The sequence below is a fragment of the Drosophila mojavensis genome, unplaced genomic scaffold, assembly GCF_018153725.1.
Source record: "Drosophila mojavensis isolate 15081-1352.22 unplaced genomic scaffold, ASM1815372v1 contig_74, whole genome shotgun sequence".
Classification (NCBI taxonomy): domain Eukaryota; kingdom Metazoa; phylum Arthropoda; class Insecta; order Diptera; family Drosophilidae; genus Drosophila; species Drosophila mojavensis.
In genome coordinates, this window is record NW_025318899.1 from 7810687 (window position 1) to 7825780 (window position 15094).

The window sequence follows — 15094 nt, forward strand, 5'->3', positions numbered from 1 at the left end:
ATTTGTATTGTTTTAATAAAATGTAATGAATGGCGAAAGATTACTATAATTATAAATTTAAATATCATAATTTTTCTGATTCTAATTTGTTTATATCCGTTAATACATATATAAAACGGCTTTCTATAGTTCAGCCAAATTTTGGTGTATTTTCTGATATTCCGGTTGGCAGCTCCAAGTCATGACGTCACACAAAGAGTTTGTTTTTCCCTAATCAGTGAATCATCCAGCAAGCAAAAATTATAGTAAATAGTAGATACGGAAATTAGCTACAGGTGACAAGATGTTCTCCAGTGGCCCCAACTATAACAAGCTTAAGACGAATCTACGCTTAGCGCAGAATCGTCTCAAATTGTTGGAAAAAAAGAAGGCGGAGCTGACACAGAAGTCCCGCAAGGAGATCGCCGATTACCTCGCGACGGGTAAAATAGAAAGGGCACGCATTAGAGTGGAGCATATTATACGGTATGCTGTATGTCAATTGTAAGCTGACAAATCGAAGTCATATTTTCATTGGTTTTAAGCGAGGACTACCTGGTGGAGGCCATGGAAATTGTTGAGATGTACTGCGATCTGTTGCTTGCTCGCTTTGGCCTGATCCAGCAAATGAAAGAACTGGATGCTGGCATAGCCGAGCCTGTGTCCAGTTTGGTGTGGGTCTGTCCCCGTTTGCAGAGCGATATTGGCGAATTGAAAATCATCTCCGACATCTTCATCCAAAAGTATGGGCCAGAGTTTGCAGAGCATGCACGGACTGCCACTGGCGAGCATTACGTTTCAGAGAAACTGATGCATAAGCTGACACTGCAGGCACCGCCCAAGTTGCTCGTGGAGAACTACTTGATAGCCATTGCCAAGAACTACAACATTGAATACGAGCCAGATCCACAAGTAATGCAGGAGCAAGAGAAGCCCGATCAGCAGCAGCATCATCTGATCGATTTGTCAGACCGTAATAATCTAAGTGGCGGAGGCGGTGCCCCTGCACCACCTCAAATGGGCTTCATTGGCTATCCGCCAATGCCACAGCTGCCAGACATGCCAGCGCCTCCCAGCAGCAAGCCATTCAATTATCCACCCTTCGGTGGTAGTGGTGGTGCTGGTGGAAGTGGAGGTGGAGGTGGAGGAGGGGCATGTGCCGCTGCAGGTGCAGTGCAGCCACCGCCTCCATTCGCATATAATATACCGCCCAATCAGCCGCCACCAACGACTTCCGCGCAGGGCAAATGCGCTGAGCAAAAGGATTTGAATACGAATTTCATCAATGTAAGTACATTAATAATCAATAATCCCTAAGTAGTTGTTGAGCTCAGCTTTTGGCATGTTCCTGCATGATTGCGCAATTTCAGCACGAAAATATAACTAAGAATGAGCAATCGGATGGCTCTGGCAGTCCGGATGAAAATGTTTTGGTATGTTAGATTTGAGTCGGTCGCTTGGACTTGGTCCATAACTAACTTTGCTTTTCGTTTACTCTCTACTTTACCACTCACTCACTGTAACCCAAATGTACCGTCGTCGTTCCGTTGTGACGTCACAATGTACGCGTAAGTGTAGAGTAATCAATTGTAATGAGTCATGTCATGGTCGTGGTATCTGCTTTTTACTCTTCCTGCTTGTGATATATGTATTTATAGTCAGCCATGTTTTTATTTATGATTTTAACTATTTATGATTTCAATTTTGACTTTATTTTGCCTACAACAGCGCCCCAAACCGCATAACGATCCACCGCCACGTTACTCCTCGATTAATCCTGTTAATTTGCAGGTCAGCTTCGACTTGATCTTGACCACGCGACTTAAACTTACTGCTGAATCTCATTATATTTGACTCAAGTATTTCCGTTTCTCTCTGCAGAATGCCAACAAACCGAAACCTCAACCACGCTCAAAGCTACCACCTGGCGGGCCGGAGCAGCCCAGCGCTCCACCTCCAATGGATTTACCTTCGTTGCCCAATGTACCCAACGATCTTCCCGATGTTCCAGGCAACGATAAGCCCGATGATGATGAAATCGATTTCGATGAACTGTCGCGTCGCTTCGAGAACCTGAAGAAGCGCAAGTGAAGCAACAGGATCGCCGCACCGTTTAATCTTTATGCATTCAAAATTTTGTTAACATAAATAACCAGCTATATATTTTATATACGATATGTGGCTTTTATGTATCTAGAAAAGTTCATCGCTCTCCACAACCTCTTTGAGTTCCAGCAGTTCCAGAAGGCCTTTACCTTTTGTTTCGTTGCGCACCAGCTCGTCTATAACTCGATATTGACCGGGATCGATTAGTAGAGTCAAATGCAGCGTTGATTCATCCCATTCCTCGTGCTCCACGGTATTTGCCAGTTTGACAACAGATTCCTTCAGTTTGCCGCCTCCTTCCTTGCCGGCAAAGCTTACGCGCAGCTTCATGCGGGACCGCTCAATGGGCATGTGATCGCGTAGGATTTTGATGGCTTCCAATGTGTTCTGCTTGGTGTTTTTGTTCATCTTGACATTGAAGTGTGCATCCTTCAGGGACTTCTCTATGATGGTGGCCGGATAGGGACGACGCGTCTCTGGATTAACGCAAAGTGCAGCCACACTGTTGACAATGCTATTAAGCTGTGAGTCCAGCACACTTTGTCGCTCCTTCTCTGAGACTTGCAGCTCGCCTTTGCTAAGGATTTCCTTGCAAATTTCCGTATCATCCTTGGCACCGAATGCTTTAATCAGTTCTTCCTTCTTTGCTGTCTGTCCCTTGGACACATTCGTGAAGATGGTGTGTGTTTGCAGTACCTCATCGATGTCCTTTTCGCTATTTGGTTTAAATTATTGAGTTCTGCATCTTCCGTTTAAAATTATTCACCTACCTATTGTTTCGCCAGGAGAGCACCTTGTTTTTGTAGCAGGCTATCTCAAAGCGCTTGCCTGCCTTTTTCAACCTGACAATGGCCACATTTGTGAGGCGTATTTGATTTGTGGGTGTGAATATTTTGGACATGCTGGATTTGATTGTTTTGATAGATCGGTGTGACTGCACGCAAAAACTTCATAAATACCAAAGGTTCAATATAAATACCAAAATACTAAATGAGGTAAGGGAAATTTTAATACCTTAGGACACTGTACTGTGTTAGTAACGGTTTTTGTCAATAATTAAAAGATGTTCCATTGTATTTTTTTTGTTGGTCTTTATTGCTGAATACTCCGGTAAAACATAAATCTTTAACAATGTTTGCTTACTTTTGATGCAACAATTTTCATGCTAATGAAATTGTGTGTGGCAGCATGCGGCCGTGTTACGCCCGCCTGTTGCCAGACACAATTACAATGCAGTTGTTATATGGATTTGTTAGTATGCGCACTTAACTGTCGTCAGGCAGGCCCCAAACTCGAAACTTAACTGAACTAAGTCATGTCTTATTTTATTCTTAATAATGTCCCAATTCTTACAGATGGGGTGGCTCTGGCTGAGACTCTGGACATTCGGAATAGTCGGTTTCCGGTTCGCATGGACATGTCTCCATATCGTCGATTGTGCATCCTTCCTCTTCGCAAATGCCGACATCCGAGGCCGATGCCTCGGGCTCCTCTTCCTTGTACCCAATATAGGCAGCTGCACGTTGTTTGATAATCTCCAATATAATGGCTGTAAGTATTTCGCGAGAGTCGACAATGTGGCCAACTTCTTGGGCCACTTCTGCAGATAGCCAGGGGCAGACCTCCTTCATTAGTTGTTCCTTCTTAACAGCATCACTAGCCGGCTCAATGTTCTCCAGCACTTCGGGCACCAGACTGGCAATATGTCCTTGCAACAGCTTAGCCGCAGTCACACTCTTCTGCATCTCCTCATCCAGCTCCTTGGCAATGGCATCTTGGCGCAAACGACGTTCCTTCTCAGCCTGCAAGCGCAGCTCTTCGGCTTCAAGACGACGCAGCTCGGCCAGCTCTGCCTCGCGTTGAGCTAGGAATCTGTAAGCGAATTACATTAATTTACAGAGTCCACTCAATAACTAATTTCAATGTATTTACTCTTCCTGCTTGCGACGCAGTGAGGCCAGTTCCATTTCGTGAGCCACCTCAAGCATGCTCTGCTCAATACAGGAATCGACCAGGACATCAATGATCGGCTGAGCCTCTGCATCAAAGTGAAACAGTTCGCCTTCGCCAATCTCAGTGCCCACATCGACGCCGACCTTGGCGGGCACGTAGGGTGGGGTAGGCGGCTTCTCCAGAAACAGATCGGTCTGTGTGTCTACTGAGTATTCTGGTGGACGTTGGAGCAGCTTTTCCAAATATTTCTCCGTTTGTATGTTCTCGTGCTTTCGTCCTTGTACTGGCGGTGGTGTACCTAAGACATTGCGCTGATTGCGGCACTGCATCGAACGCTTGCGCAGCATATTACGGCGCCGTAGTTCAGCAGCCTTGTCAAATGGATCCACCTCCGCCTACATGCGAATGAAAGCCAATTACTCATGGGTCAGGGTTGCTGCTGTCACAATTAACACTCACCAGCATTGACGGAGTACCAAAGTTGCTTCCTTTTATGACGCGACGGTCGTACATCATATTCATATACGGCTCTGGCGGCGGCACGACGGGCCTGGAAAGAGTTACAACAGAGTTACAGCTGGCAATTAGTAAACCTCGACCCAGTTCAACAAACTACGACGGGGGCTACGCTCTAAAAAATGTTCAGGCTTATTTAGACCCAAAATCTGTTGCACTCTTCGCGCGATAAACATCAAATTTGTGTAGTGCATCACGTCTCGCCCTGTTACGCCCCCCTACAGCTGAAATGGGGGCGTCGGCTTGTCAAGTCATCTCCGATTCGAATCAATTTCCGTTAAGTTCACTACACTTTTGGGTCAATGGGCAGAGCGACTTAGTCCTAGCTGGCCAGCTAGCTTTACAGAAGGTCTTAAAGCCAGCTTGCTAGAAATGCTTAAAGAGGACTCTCAACACTTGCCCCTGGACTGGCCAGTAATTTATGACTTGCTTATTTAGATGCCACGTACTTGTATGTATATGTATTTGTGTGGGCTAGTGGTATTGCTAAACACATATATAACTTTGTCAGACATTGCACTCCTTAGCGAGCCTGGAACCTGAACTCGTGACCTATGCAAATTTTTAGAGTTTGTTGGCGCAGAGAAGTGGCCCACTAACAGGAAGTCACATTGAAGTTCTCAGCCAAGCAGCACACAACCAAATGCTAAATGTCTACCATACGGGGTCTGGGTCCTGAAGTACAAAGTAATCAACCACAGCGACGACTTCAATAGGCGTAAAGGACCATAGCAGTGTGTATATGTATATGGTCAAAATAAGCTTAGCCGCATAGCTGAAGTATGAGCTGAAGGGCCAGGTGAGTTGCCTTAAGTTTGAACTAAAGCTAGTGTGTTAGTTAGGTAGGCAGATAGAAATATCTAGTAGACAGATCTATAAGTCATATCAGGCTAAGTCCGTATTGGCATTGGATTGAAACTTTACTTAAATTCTAATATTGGAAAGTTTAGTTAGTAATAATGAATCAGACTATAAGATTTTGAATACTGTCGCAGCTGAGAATAATTATAATGTATACCGAAGTATTTTAGTACATAATCCCGTTCACCGGAAAAATGTATTATTATTATATTAGACATTATGATATGAGCATGACAGATTAGATAGATTATCGGAAGCTATATGCACTAATGAATATCAATGTTAGATATGTGAACAAAGCTAATATGCATATATACAAATATAATATGTATTTAATATATCTAGGACCAGATTACCGAATATCAAATTGAGTTCATTTATACAGAAAATGTCGATTCATATATGCATATACCTACATACATATATACAACACACAGCAAAAGTAGGCAACACTTTGGCAGACAAATAATATTTTGTATATTGTATATACATATATGTATATACATATATAGCCCCTAGCTCATACCGATATATATGCTATTTTTATTCTCTTTTATATATACGTATCACACGTACGTTCTCTATGCAATGTCCTGCTGCCTTACATCCTACACTCGGTGTTTTTTTTTTTTTTCAGCTTTTATTATATGGCATTTAAGCTAAATTTCCGTCCAGTTCTTTTTTGTTTTTCTTCTGCTTTGGTTGTTGCCAATAAAATCTTGATTTAAATTATTTAAGAGAGGGACAGGGAGAGGCAGAGTAAACGCTGCAGGGAAATAGGCGCGTTGCATGCCACATTACGAAGTCGATGTCGATGTCGGTGTCCGTGCGATGTCCTTGCGCGGAAAATTCAATTGACTAACGAATGCGCCAAATAAATTAATCAGCATTGGACTTTTAAAATTTCCAGGCAATAGAATATAAACAAAAAAAAAAAACGCTTTCAATTCAATTGTTGACGCAGCAATCGATAAGCAGGTGGTTTGACTAACGACTTGACCACTGAACCACCACTGGCCAGCCCCCAAAATAAGCGAGTGACCATCTCCCACCCCGCCATCTCATTTGAATTTATGGAAATATTTTGTGGAGCAGTTAGCTCATTTTTGCTTTCACCTCTCTGTGGGAAGGAGGATTGCTAGCCCAGCGATTATAAGCATTGAAAATGTGTGAATAGGGTATGATGTTTTTGGACAAATAAGCAGCAGAAGGCCTGGTTGAATATACATATATATATAATAAGATTTATATGCTTGATTAGCAGAGTGAGTTCACTAGGTCGAAATATATCTAACTGTCTCTCTCTCTCACGTTTCTCTGTCTATCCGTCATATCATACATATTATACACTAAATTAGGCTAATGCTCCCTGAAAGTTTTTGATTATCCCTCGCTTATATTCCTTATGATTGCAAGCAAATCAAGTAGTCTTCCAGTAGTATTCAGCTACACTATACCTACAGGGTATCTCCAAGTCGGCTACTCATTGCCGTTTTGCTTTGCTAGTGAAATGGGGCGCCCAGTCTTTTATTACCTCTTGTCGCTATTAAAATTGCGTCGCTGCTGCAGCTGTTGCTGGAACTGCGCCTTGGTTATGTGCAGGCCCCCGGCCAGCGAGGAGCCATCGGCTTTGGAGGCCGCCGCAGCAGCAGTGGCAGCCGCCACAGCCGCTGTGGCACGCACACCGTTCTGCCTGGTGGAGGCTTTGTTATTTTCCTTATCATTCTGCGGTATCTGGCGATTAGTGTCCTTGTTCTGATTCGAGTTCTGAATGCTATTGTTGTTGTTGTTGTTGTTGTTGTTGTTGCATTGGTTGCTGGCATTACAGTAGTTGTGCAGGATCATGGGATAGGAGGAGTAGGCATAGACATGACGCCGCAACATGGATGGGGGCAGCATTTGCAGCTCATGCGGCGGCGGCAGAAAGATGCCCGTGGGCACGGTCGTCTCGAAACGTGGCCGCTCCATTTGCCGTCCGGATAGCCAGGCGCCGGTGGCGGCGGTGGCACTGCTATGACCGCTGCTACCGCCCCCGCCGCCGCCGCGTCCGTAGTTCTCGTCCGGCGCCAGGAAGCGCAGCTTCTGGCTCAGCTCATCGGCAAAGCTGCGCACCTCCTGTGTGCTGCGCGAGAAGAACGAGCGCGTGGTCAGCGGCGGATTCGATGAAATGCTGCCCGCTGCAACAATGGGCTCATCAGCATGTTCCGACTGTTCTCGAATTATGGGACGCACAATGGCCTGGTTGGGCTTCGAGTGCTGTGCCGTGCTCTGCTCGTCTAGATCCACGGAATTGTGCAGCACGGAGAAGGCGTTGGTGACCACGTGCTGAAAGTTGTACGGACTCTGATAGCGTTGCACGTTGTACGCCGTTTGCTGATGGTTGCCCTTGTTGTTGTTGTTGTGGTTGTGGTTGTTGTTAGTGTTGTGGTTGCTGGTGCTGCGTCCTGGTGCATAAGGATAGCTGGTGGCAAACGAGAAGTTCTGTGCTCGCTGCTCCGGTCTATTGGCTGGGAAGTGTTCTGGATTTATGTGCTGCTCATTGCTGCTGCTGTTACCCTCTGGCATGTTACTCTCTGGCTTGCTCAATCAAAACACTTGCGACACATTGCCTGCGTATAAATAGCCACGAAACACACACCGAGAACTTAATCAATATTACTTTTTTTTAGTGTTTTGCTGCCCCTTTGTCCTTTGGCTGTGGCTATGGCTGTGGACAGAGCAAGGCAAGGAGCACGCGTCAGACCGCACTGTTCGAGTGGCGAACGCCAAATGACCGCAGCAGTCGGCCCTCGGTCGCCAGCTCGGCCATCGCATGGTCAATCGCCACACAAATACAGCACAAACAGCTGCAGGGGTGCCAACCACCCATCGAGGGGAGGTGAGGTGAGGCGAGGTGTTTCTCGCATATGCCAACAATTAACTGCCTTTGTCGACTGTTGCCGCACAATTGAAATGCCGCCAAATTCGGGTTTCGGGCGAAACCTTTTGCATGCCGCATTATGTATTCGAATAGTTGGCAAAAGTTTCGCGCCGCTGGGTCGTGTTTCCAATTAAAAGCGCTTCCTGGCCGCTCGTTATGTGGCATGTCCTTGAAAATTGCCAGAGCCAGAGGCAAACACCACAAGGTGTTTCTATCAAGTGCCACATTTCCTGAAACTCTGGCACCTCTCGATCTCACACCTCAGGCCGCAGCTGAGATGACTTCACGCATTTCGCTGACATTGAATTGGAGTAGGCGTAGCTATCGCCTACTCGGAATCGCCTTGTCCTGTGCCAAGGTCAATTGCAAGCTTCAGCTTAACTAGCTGACGTGCGACGTTGATAAGCAGAATTAATGAAGTCGTCGCCCAGTCATGTCCTTTTCTTTGGAACTATCGATGTGTCGCCTAATAAGGGAGAGGAGTGTGGCGTGGGGCGTAGGGCGTGGCGGCCACAAAGGTTAAAGTTGATGTCGCGATGCAATCTACATACAAAGGCCAGCAGATTGGTGGATAACTACTAGCTACTTCAACAACTCCTACTCCTCCTATATTAAATTCAATTTGAAGATTTGATGATAAGAGTGAATCTACCTTTAATTACTGGAAAACATGTGTTAAAACAACACGGAGAAAATGTCATCATCTATTCGTCTAAGCAAGCGAAGGCCAAAATTTTTTGAATATAGGTTTATAGTTTAATCTATATCCTATTACCTCCGACATTTTCAAGGATTCTTACATTCTTATAGCACATCATTTGGATGTCCTTTACGTGACCCATTGCCTACAGTTTGTATTGTATCGCAATGCTAGCTTGTCTATTTTTGCATTTAACGACATTCATAACTGCAAAGTGCGTCAATTTCAGTTTGAAGTCACATTAGCTTCTGGTCTATATAGATTCCTTGCGTGCCCAGTGGAGCCTAACCACCGACAAGTGGGCTCGGCTAGTCGTCGAACATGCCAACTAGTGTTTAATAATTCATTTACGCAATTTATAGCTTGGTTAGAACTTTCGTTTTCTGTTTTCTCTGTTCTGTTTTCTGTTTTCTATTTACTATTTTCTTTGGTTGGTAAGCCGGCCAGGCCGACAACTGGATTCATTGACCCCAGTGGCCATTATGAAAGCATGTCCGATTTACGTACACTCCGAGCCCGCCCATAAATCTGTGCAAAAACTTACTTGGGACAACCTTTGATTTTGATTGGCTTTGGCTGGCTGGCCCACCAGAAGCTCTGATGGCAGGGTGGGGCAGGACATGGCCTGTCCTGCCATTTGAGCTGCATCTCGGTGACCTCGGTGCGTGTGACCACATTGCTGAGCAGATCCATGCCGTTGCCTTTGCCGCCCATGGGCACACGCTTTGGTATGGCATTTGGCATTGTGGTTGCGGCTCTTTTCACACTTTTTCGTTTATATACAATATATATATATATCTAATTTAAAAATTATATATTTTTTTGTCTACGGTGTTTCTGACTAAATGTAAGTGTATAAAAATATTGTTAACTGACACATTTTACAAAGCGCTGTGTTTTATTTTCTTTAGTTATCTAGCTAACTTAGGCACTTTGAAACATGATTTCTCCATTTGTTTGCTTTGCTTCACATTTGTTGTGTTTGGCTGCGTCGTTTCCAAAATAAACAACAACTGCGGAATTTTCTCAGTTGCTATGGCAATTTTTAGTCGGCATTGTTGCATTGTCTAACTGTTGCCTTGGGTGGGCAGGGACCGGTAGATATTTCCGCAAATGCCTCATCTGCGGTATGGATAACCTGGCCAATAAAGTAATTACTTGGAACAGCGTTAGGAAATGCAACCTTAGCAGCAGTGAAAGCGTAATGTTATTTAACAGTCTGTAAAGCTGTTTGAAAAGCAAGCAGTGAAATAGAAATCGCTGGGGTTTGGATTTAGCTAGCATGCATTCGAAGTATTCTCACTAAATACTGTAAAACAATAACAATATACAAACAAATAGGTATTATATACAGCTACAATATAAAAAGAACAGCTGCACGCTTTTAAACTTTAAAACTATATTTATAGCGAGTCACTTATAAAGTTTAAAAACGCGCCATGTTTAGATTTACTGTTGAGTTATTGTACGTCAGTAGCAACAACTGCTTCCATTAGTGTAAAAGCAAGCAGGTCATCCATGAATTCAAAAGCAAGCAGTTGACAAGCAGTTATGTTTCATCTGCCTGTGCTGCTTATTGCACTCATTTCAAACACTGCTTTAACGTCTAAAGCACATATCTATATTGCTAATATGAAAACAATATTATTCTACTTGAATAGTTACGACAAACTCTTAAATAATGAATGTGCAGCTTAGGCGATGATTCGTTCAAGTAGATAACTATTGCATTCGTCATTTACGGCAATTAAGCATTACAATCTCTGCTTCCGTTCCAAGTAAATCTCATCCCAGAAGCGTTTCCATTAATTAGATTCCACTGCCAAAACCTACATATTTGGATATACAATATTGTAGCGCAGCGTATGTCATTTGACCAGCCCTTACAATTTGTGATCGTAGAGGCATGCCCATGGGCAGCAGCGTTTTGTTGTTGAAATTACATGGTCTCACTTTATTGTTTTGCTTATTCATTAACACTGAGACGCTGTGAGTGAGGGCTCTCTCATTGAGCAATGACTCGCCTGTCAACGATGACGTTTGACTTTGTGCCCAAGACGAAGACGAAGACGGCCAGAGTGAGGCAGATTGAGGCGGAGTGAGGCGGAGCGAGGGAGAGGGGCAATCGACTCTTCTTTTTTCATGATGGGGGTGGGTGATAATTGGTGTGTGCGCGTGTGTCGCCGTTTGCTTCTGGTGTCCTTTTGTTTGTACCCCTTTGTGCGGGCTTATAAGATCAGAGGAATGGGCCGAGACGGGTATTCGGATTGGTATTGAGCAAACATCAATAAGTGCCATGACGTTTGACATTTGCAAAGAGGTCTCTCAGTCGCTCACTCACTCACTCACTCACTCGCTCACTCAGTCCCTCAGTCTCTCCCTCCCTCGATCCCTTGTCCATTTCAATGTATTTGTTGGCATTTAAAAGGTTAATGATGCCCACTCGAGCGGCCACACAGGCGATGCCTGGCGACGATGACGATATTGATAATCTTCGACTGCAATTTCCACATCGTTCGGTGTTCGATCATTTGCACTGATAGACACTGGTCGACTGGCTGGGCTGGCTACCTTTCTGCGAAAGGTCCACAGTATGTGTCCCACTGTGTTTGTTGTCAAACAAATCATTTACAGATCTTTCTGCCTTCGCCTCTGCGTGTAGGTGTGAGCTGCAATTTTCCAAAGAAAACCAGACACTCGTTTACAATTGAAGTCGCACTCGAGTTTTGATTAATTTATTGCTCTGCCGGCCACAAGTCGAGGGAAGGTGAAATAAACCATTTAGATAACGGTTGAGCCTCGTGTAGAGAGAACAAAAACAAAACTATTGTGGATTTATAGATTCTGCGGGCTGTTGCGTTTTTTTTCCTCAATTTTTTATGAGTTATTTCTATGACTAGCTGGCGCCATAGAAAAAAATATATATATTTATTTACCAAATTGGTAGTAGACATAAAAAAAATGAAGTAACTGTAAAATTACGTGGGATTAAACTATTGTTGTATTTAAAAAAAGAAACGGTTTGATTTCCAAATGGAACTGGAATTTTATGGGTGTGCCAATATTTTATGATTCTTTCGATAACTGTTGACAAGCACAGGTAACATGTGATATACATATATACATTTGTAAAGTGATACCTTTTCATAGCTAATAAGAATTTTTCGAATTTCTAATTGGTTTGCTGCTTTACTATGGAAGCTTTTAATTGTATTCTTCATCCAAAATCTCTGCTCGAATGAACTATGCAGTTTTTGTTGTTCGTTTTCAATTTAGCTGGCAGCCCTTTCGCATACTGGTTCATCAAATGAGGGGGATATATTAGCTTTTATGCAAGGTATGTCAAAGGATTTGTTTGATTTTCTGTGTGGGCTGATTGTATTTTGCAGTTGGAATATTAATTATGAATATACTTATATATGACTTAGTATTAGGAATTTTTATTCCAGATTTTTAGGTTGTAATCAAATCGCCAAAGGAAGTCTTTATTTCATTTAACTTGTGAACGAGTATTATGCAGTCGCTCGAACATGTTTCTATTGGTTTGCTGGAGTTTTTTTTTTAATCTAAGGTTCAGTGCAGCTCGACTCAATTATGAGAGCTGGCTCTGGTTTCTAAGCTGGGCACTGCCACAAACATTCGCATCAATTATGCATACGCCAACGCATTCGGCATTGGGCATACAGATGCAGTCTACACACAGAGGGAGAGGGAGAGAGAGAGACAGATAGAGAGAAGGAGACTTGGTAACAATTGCCTGCAGCAAGGACTGCTGCTTGTGCATCCTTTTTGCTGGCTTAGCCACAAGTTTACCGCATGGCAAATTCGACGAATTTCCTGCGGTTTTGTAGCATTTCGGTTGGTTGCTTGGCTGGTTGGGTTCAGTTGCAACTTTGATTCTCAAATTGAGGGAATTGAGGGCATTGTTAGGCAGAGTGGGCAGGGCTTGCTTGACCGCAACAGCATTGGTCGAATTCAATTTATTGTAAATGGCAAAAGGATTTGTACAGGGCTCAGGATTTGTGCATCGTTGAAAATCGTTTGCAGCTGTGCTGGGGCCTAATTTTGGAAACAGTTGTCTTTCGAGACGGGGACTACTCTCTCGTTAACATGGCACATCCGCATGTCAAAAATGTCGCACAAAAATCAAAAAATGTCGTCAGAGAAAGAGAGAGGGAGCTGACAGAACAGACAGCCAGAAACAGACAGATAGACAGACAGCCAGAACAGACAGAGAGACGATACGTACCAGGAACCCGACGTGTTCGAGGCCCTCGGCCCAGACCCAGACCCAAGCACAAAACCCAAAGCGAACCAACCAAAACTCAATAGCAAATTAGCAATTCCGATGCGGCCATTTATATTGTTTATTCTTATTGTAGTAGCTATAGTTGTTGTTGTTGTTGTAGTTGTTGTTGTTATTATTGTTACTGTTGCTGCTGTTGACGAACAGACGATCGCGTTTTTATTTTTATTTCATTTTCTATTTGTATGTTCTTTTTTCTTTTTTTTTTTTTTTTTGGTTTTGCTTTTGTTTTCTTTTTTATTTTGTGCGCAACGCTTGAAATAAACGCAGTTTTTTTTTTCCTTTTTTTAAGTTATTCCGCTCTGTAGTTTGAAGCGATCGATGTTCTCTGTTATCAAGTCCCGACCCGAACCTGTGCTCGATCCCGCGGACCGAGCTCAATGCAAATTAGCGCTAAAGTCAGGGAGCATTCGTGCTATTACAATGTCTAATGTCTGATTGACTGAGAGACTGACAGAATGAGGAACTGGCAGACTGACTGACTGACTGACTGACAGGCAGATAGATTGATAAGCTAGAAGTTGACTGTCTGATTGACTAACTGAGAAATTGAGGGGCTGATTGACTGACTGACCGATTGACTGACTAACCGACATACGGACAGACAGACCGAGTGCCTGAGGCAGCGCCATAGCACATTCAGCCTCACCAAAAGTAGTTAAAGAGCCATTTATTTGGCAAATGTTGGTAATCAATAATACCTCAAATATTTGCCGTCATGCAAACTGTCCCAAAAAACAAACCCACAAAGTTTGCGTGCTTTGCATTTCTTATATTTATATATATATATATTTGAGTACGTTATATGGCCTGTCATTAAAAGTCAGCCAAAAATGTTTTGTTATATATATTATAATTTGGGTGCGCTTATTTATTTTGGCCAATTGTGAGAAGTCACTGACGAGTTGTCCATATCAAAGAGGGGGGCGGATTACGTTAGCCGTTCACCGTTCACCGTTCACTGTTCACCGTTAGGCGCCAGCACCTGTGTCGAGGATAAGCATCTAATTTTCACTCTTACTTTCTCTCTCAGCTAGTTCCTGGAACTTGGCAACTGTTGTGGTACCTGCTGCACGTGCAATTCCTGCTGCACTTGTTGTCTGAGCTCTACGGTTTCTTGGGAAAGGTAAATGATATTGGATTGTGCTGATCGTAATCGATCTTGTTCTTAGTTTGTTTTCTCTTTGTTTTTGCTCATAACTCAATTAGCCGGAAAAACTGTTTGGACAATAGAAATTACGTGGGCTGCTGTTGCTGTTGCTGCTGGCCCCTTGAAGTCTCTATTAGAGGCTGACTGAGTTAGTAGCCGGAAGCAATGAAAATGTGTGGAAAGTGTTGTTCCTGCCTCGAATTTACAGCGAACAAGTGTTAAGGATGTGCGTGACAGTCATTATGTGGGATATGAAGATAACGTCACGTAGCAAACCTTATGCTTGGGTTCCAATAAGGACATATATAGGAGAGAGAATAATACGACTGTATTGTACAGTTAGATGCGAACAATGCCCACAATTTGTCAGATAAAGATAACTCGAAGGTAGCCATAAAATAAAAATTCTTGGAGATTTGTAATGCCTAATCGTGTTTGTAGGCGGAAACTCCATATCAATCAGGATACAAATTGAGGGAGAGTTTGCCAGATAACACATGGGAGAGTTTAAAATCAATCTCAATATTTCAGATCTAATAATAAACAAATTAGACGAACATATCAATAATTGATTGATTGATTATTAAGTTAATGTAAATTATT

At 43.3% G+C, this 15094-nt stretch overlaps 3 protein-coding genes and 1 long non-coding RNA gene across 10 annotated transcripts; 2 read left to right on the top strand and 2 right to left on the bottom strand.

Annotated features, from left to right (window-relative positions):
- Window positions 1–168: 168 nt before the first annotated feature.
- LOC6581741 (IST1 homolog) lies at window positions 169–2154 on the top strand. 6 transcript variants are annotated; one of them, XM_002007427.4, is made up of 5 exons: window positions 169–465; window positions 525–1266; window positions 1350–1412; window positions 1708–1770; window positions 1861–2154. In XM_002007427.4, exons 1-5 carry the CDS (start codon window positions 284–286, stop codon window positions 2068–2070), a joined length of 1260 nt encoding a protein of 419 aa, XP_002007463.1. In that variant the 5' UTR covers window positions 169–283; the 3' UTR covers window positions 2071–2154. The 6 variants fall into 6 exon arrangements, 5 of the variants coding, with proteins under 5 accessions (XP_002007463.1, XP_015017505.1, XP_015017507.1 ...); XR_001449117.3 differs by lacking the exon at window positions 1861–2154 and adding an exon at window positions 1558–1627 and having other exon boundaries at window positions 173–465; window positions 1708–1755; XM_015162019.3 differs by lacking the exon at window positions 1708–1770 and having other exon boundaries at window positions 173–465.
- Window positions 2114–3027, bottom strand: LOC6581742 (ribosome maturation protein SBDS). Its single transcript, XM_002007428.4, has 2 exons — window positions 2856–3027; window positions 2114–2800 (listed from the first exon to the last, which is right to left on the bottom strand). The coding sequence occupies exons 1-2, from the start codon at window positions 2984–2986 to the stop codon at window positions 2173–2175; spliced, it is 759 nt and encodes a 252-aa protein (XP_002007464.1). The 5' UTR covers window positions 2987–3027; the 3' UTR covers window positions 2114–2172.
- A 129-nt stretch (window positions 3028–3156) lies between these two features.
- On the bottom strand, window positions 3157–9932 carry LOC6581743 (radial spoke head protein 3 homolog B). 2 transcript variants are annotated; one of them, XM_015162022.3, is made up of 4 exons: window positions 9580–9932; window positions 4498–4588; window positions 4018–4433; window positions 3157–3957 (listed from the first exon to the last, which is right to left on the bottom strand). In XM_015162022.3, the coding sequence occupies exons 1-4, from the start codon at window positions 9777–9779 to the stop codon at window positions 3435–3437; spliced, it is 1230 nt and encodes a 409-aa protein (XP_015017508.2). In that variant the 5' UTR covers window positions 9780–9932; the 3' UTR covers window positions 3157–3434. The 2 variants fall into 2 exon arrangements, with proteins under 2 accessions (XP_015017508.2, XP_032586708.1); XM_032730817.2 differs by lacking the exon at window positions 9580–9932 and adding an exon at window positions 6950–8153.
- Window positions 9933–14153: 4221 nt separating this feature from the next.
- LOC122757460 lies at window positions 14154–15052 on the top strand. Its single transcript, XR_006357497.1, has 2 exons — window positions 14154–14467; window positions 14551–15052. It is a non-coding gene; the product is annotated as an uncharacterized LOC122757460 (long non-coding RNA).
- The last annotated feature ends 42 nt before the right edge of the window (window positions 15053–15094 follow it).

Bases quoted from the DNA above. Each gene is read 5' to 3' on its own strand.
- LOC6581743 (XM_032730817.2), bottom strand. From the start codon at position 7,980: ATGCCAGAGGGTAACAGCAGCAGCAATGAGCAGCACATAAATCCAGAA. The intron at 4,589-6,949 runs GTAATAAAAGAC...AACTCTTTCCAG, and splicing joins AATTTTAATAGCGACAAGAG to GCCCGTCGTGCCGCCGCCAG. The intron at 3,958-4,017 runs GTAAATACATTG...ATTCGCTTACAG, and splicing joins CTGCGTCGCAAGCAGGAAGA to ATTCCTAGCTCAACGCGAGG.
- LOC6581741 (XM_002007427.4), top strand. From the start codon at position 284: ATGTTCTCCAGTGGCCCCAACTATAACAAGCTTAAGACGAATCTACGC. The intron at 466-524 runs GTATGCTGTATG...ATTGGTTTTAAG, and splicing joins AGAGTGGAGCATATTATACG to CGAGGACTACCTGGTGGAGG. The intron at 1,267-1,349 runs GTAAGTACATTA...GCGCAATTTCAG, and splicing joins TGAATACGAATTTCATCAAT to CACGAAAATATAACTAAGAA.
- LOC6581742 (XM_002007428.4), bottom strand. From the start codon at position 2,986: ATGTCCAAAATATTCACACCCACAAATCAAATACGCCTCACAAATGTG. The intron at 2,801-2,855 runs GTAGGTGAATAA...TAAACCAAATAG, and splicing joins CTCTCCTGGCGAAACAATAG to CGAAAAGGACATCGATGAGG.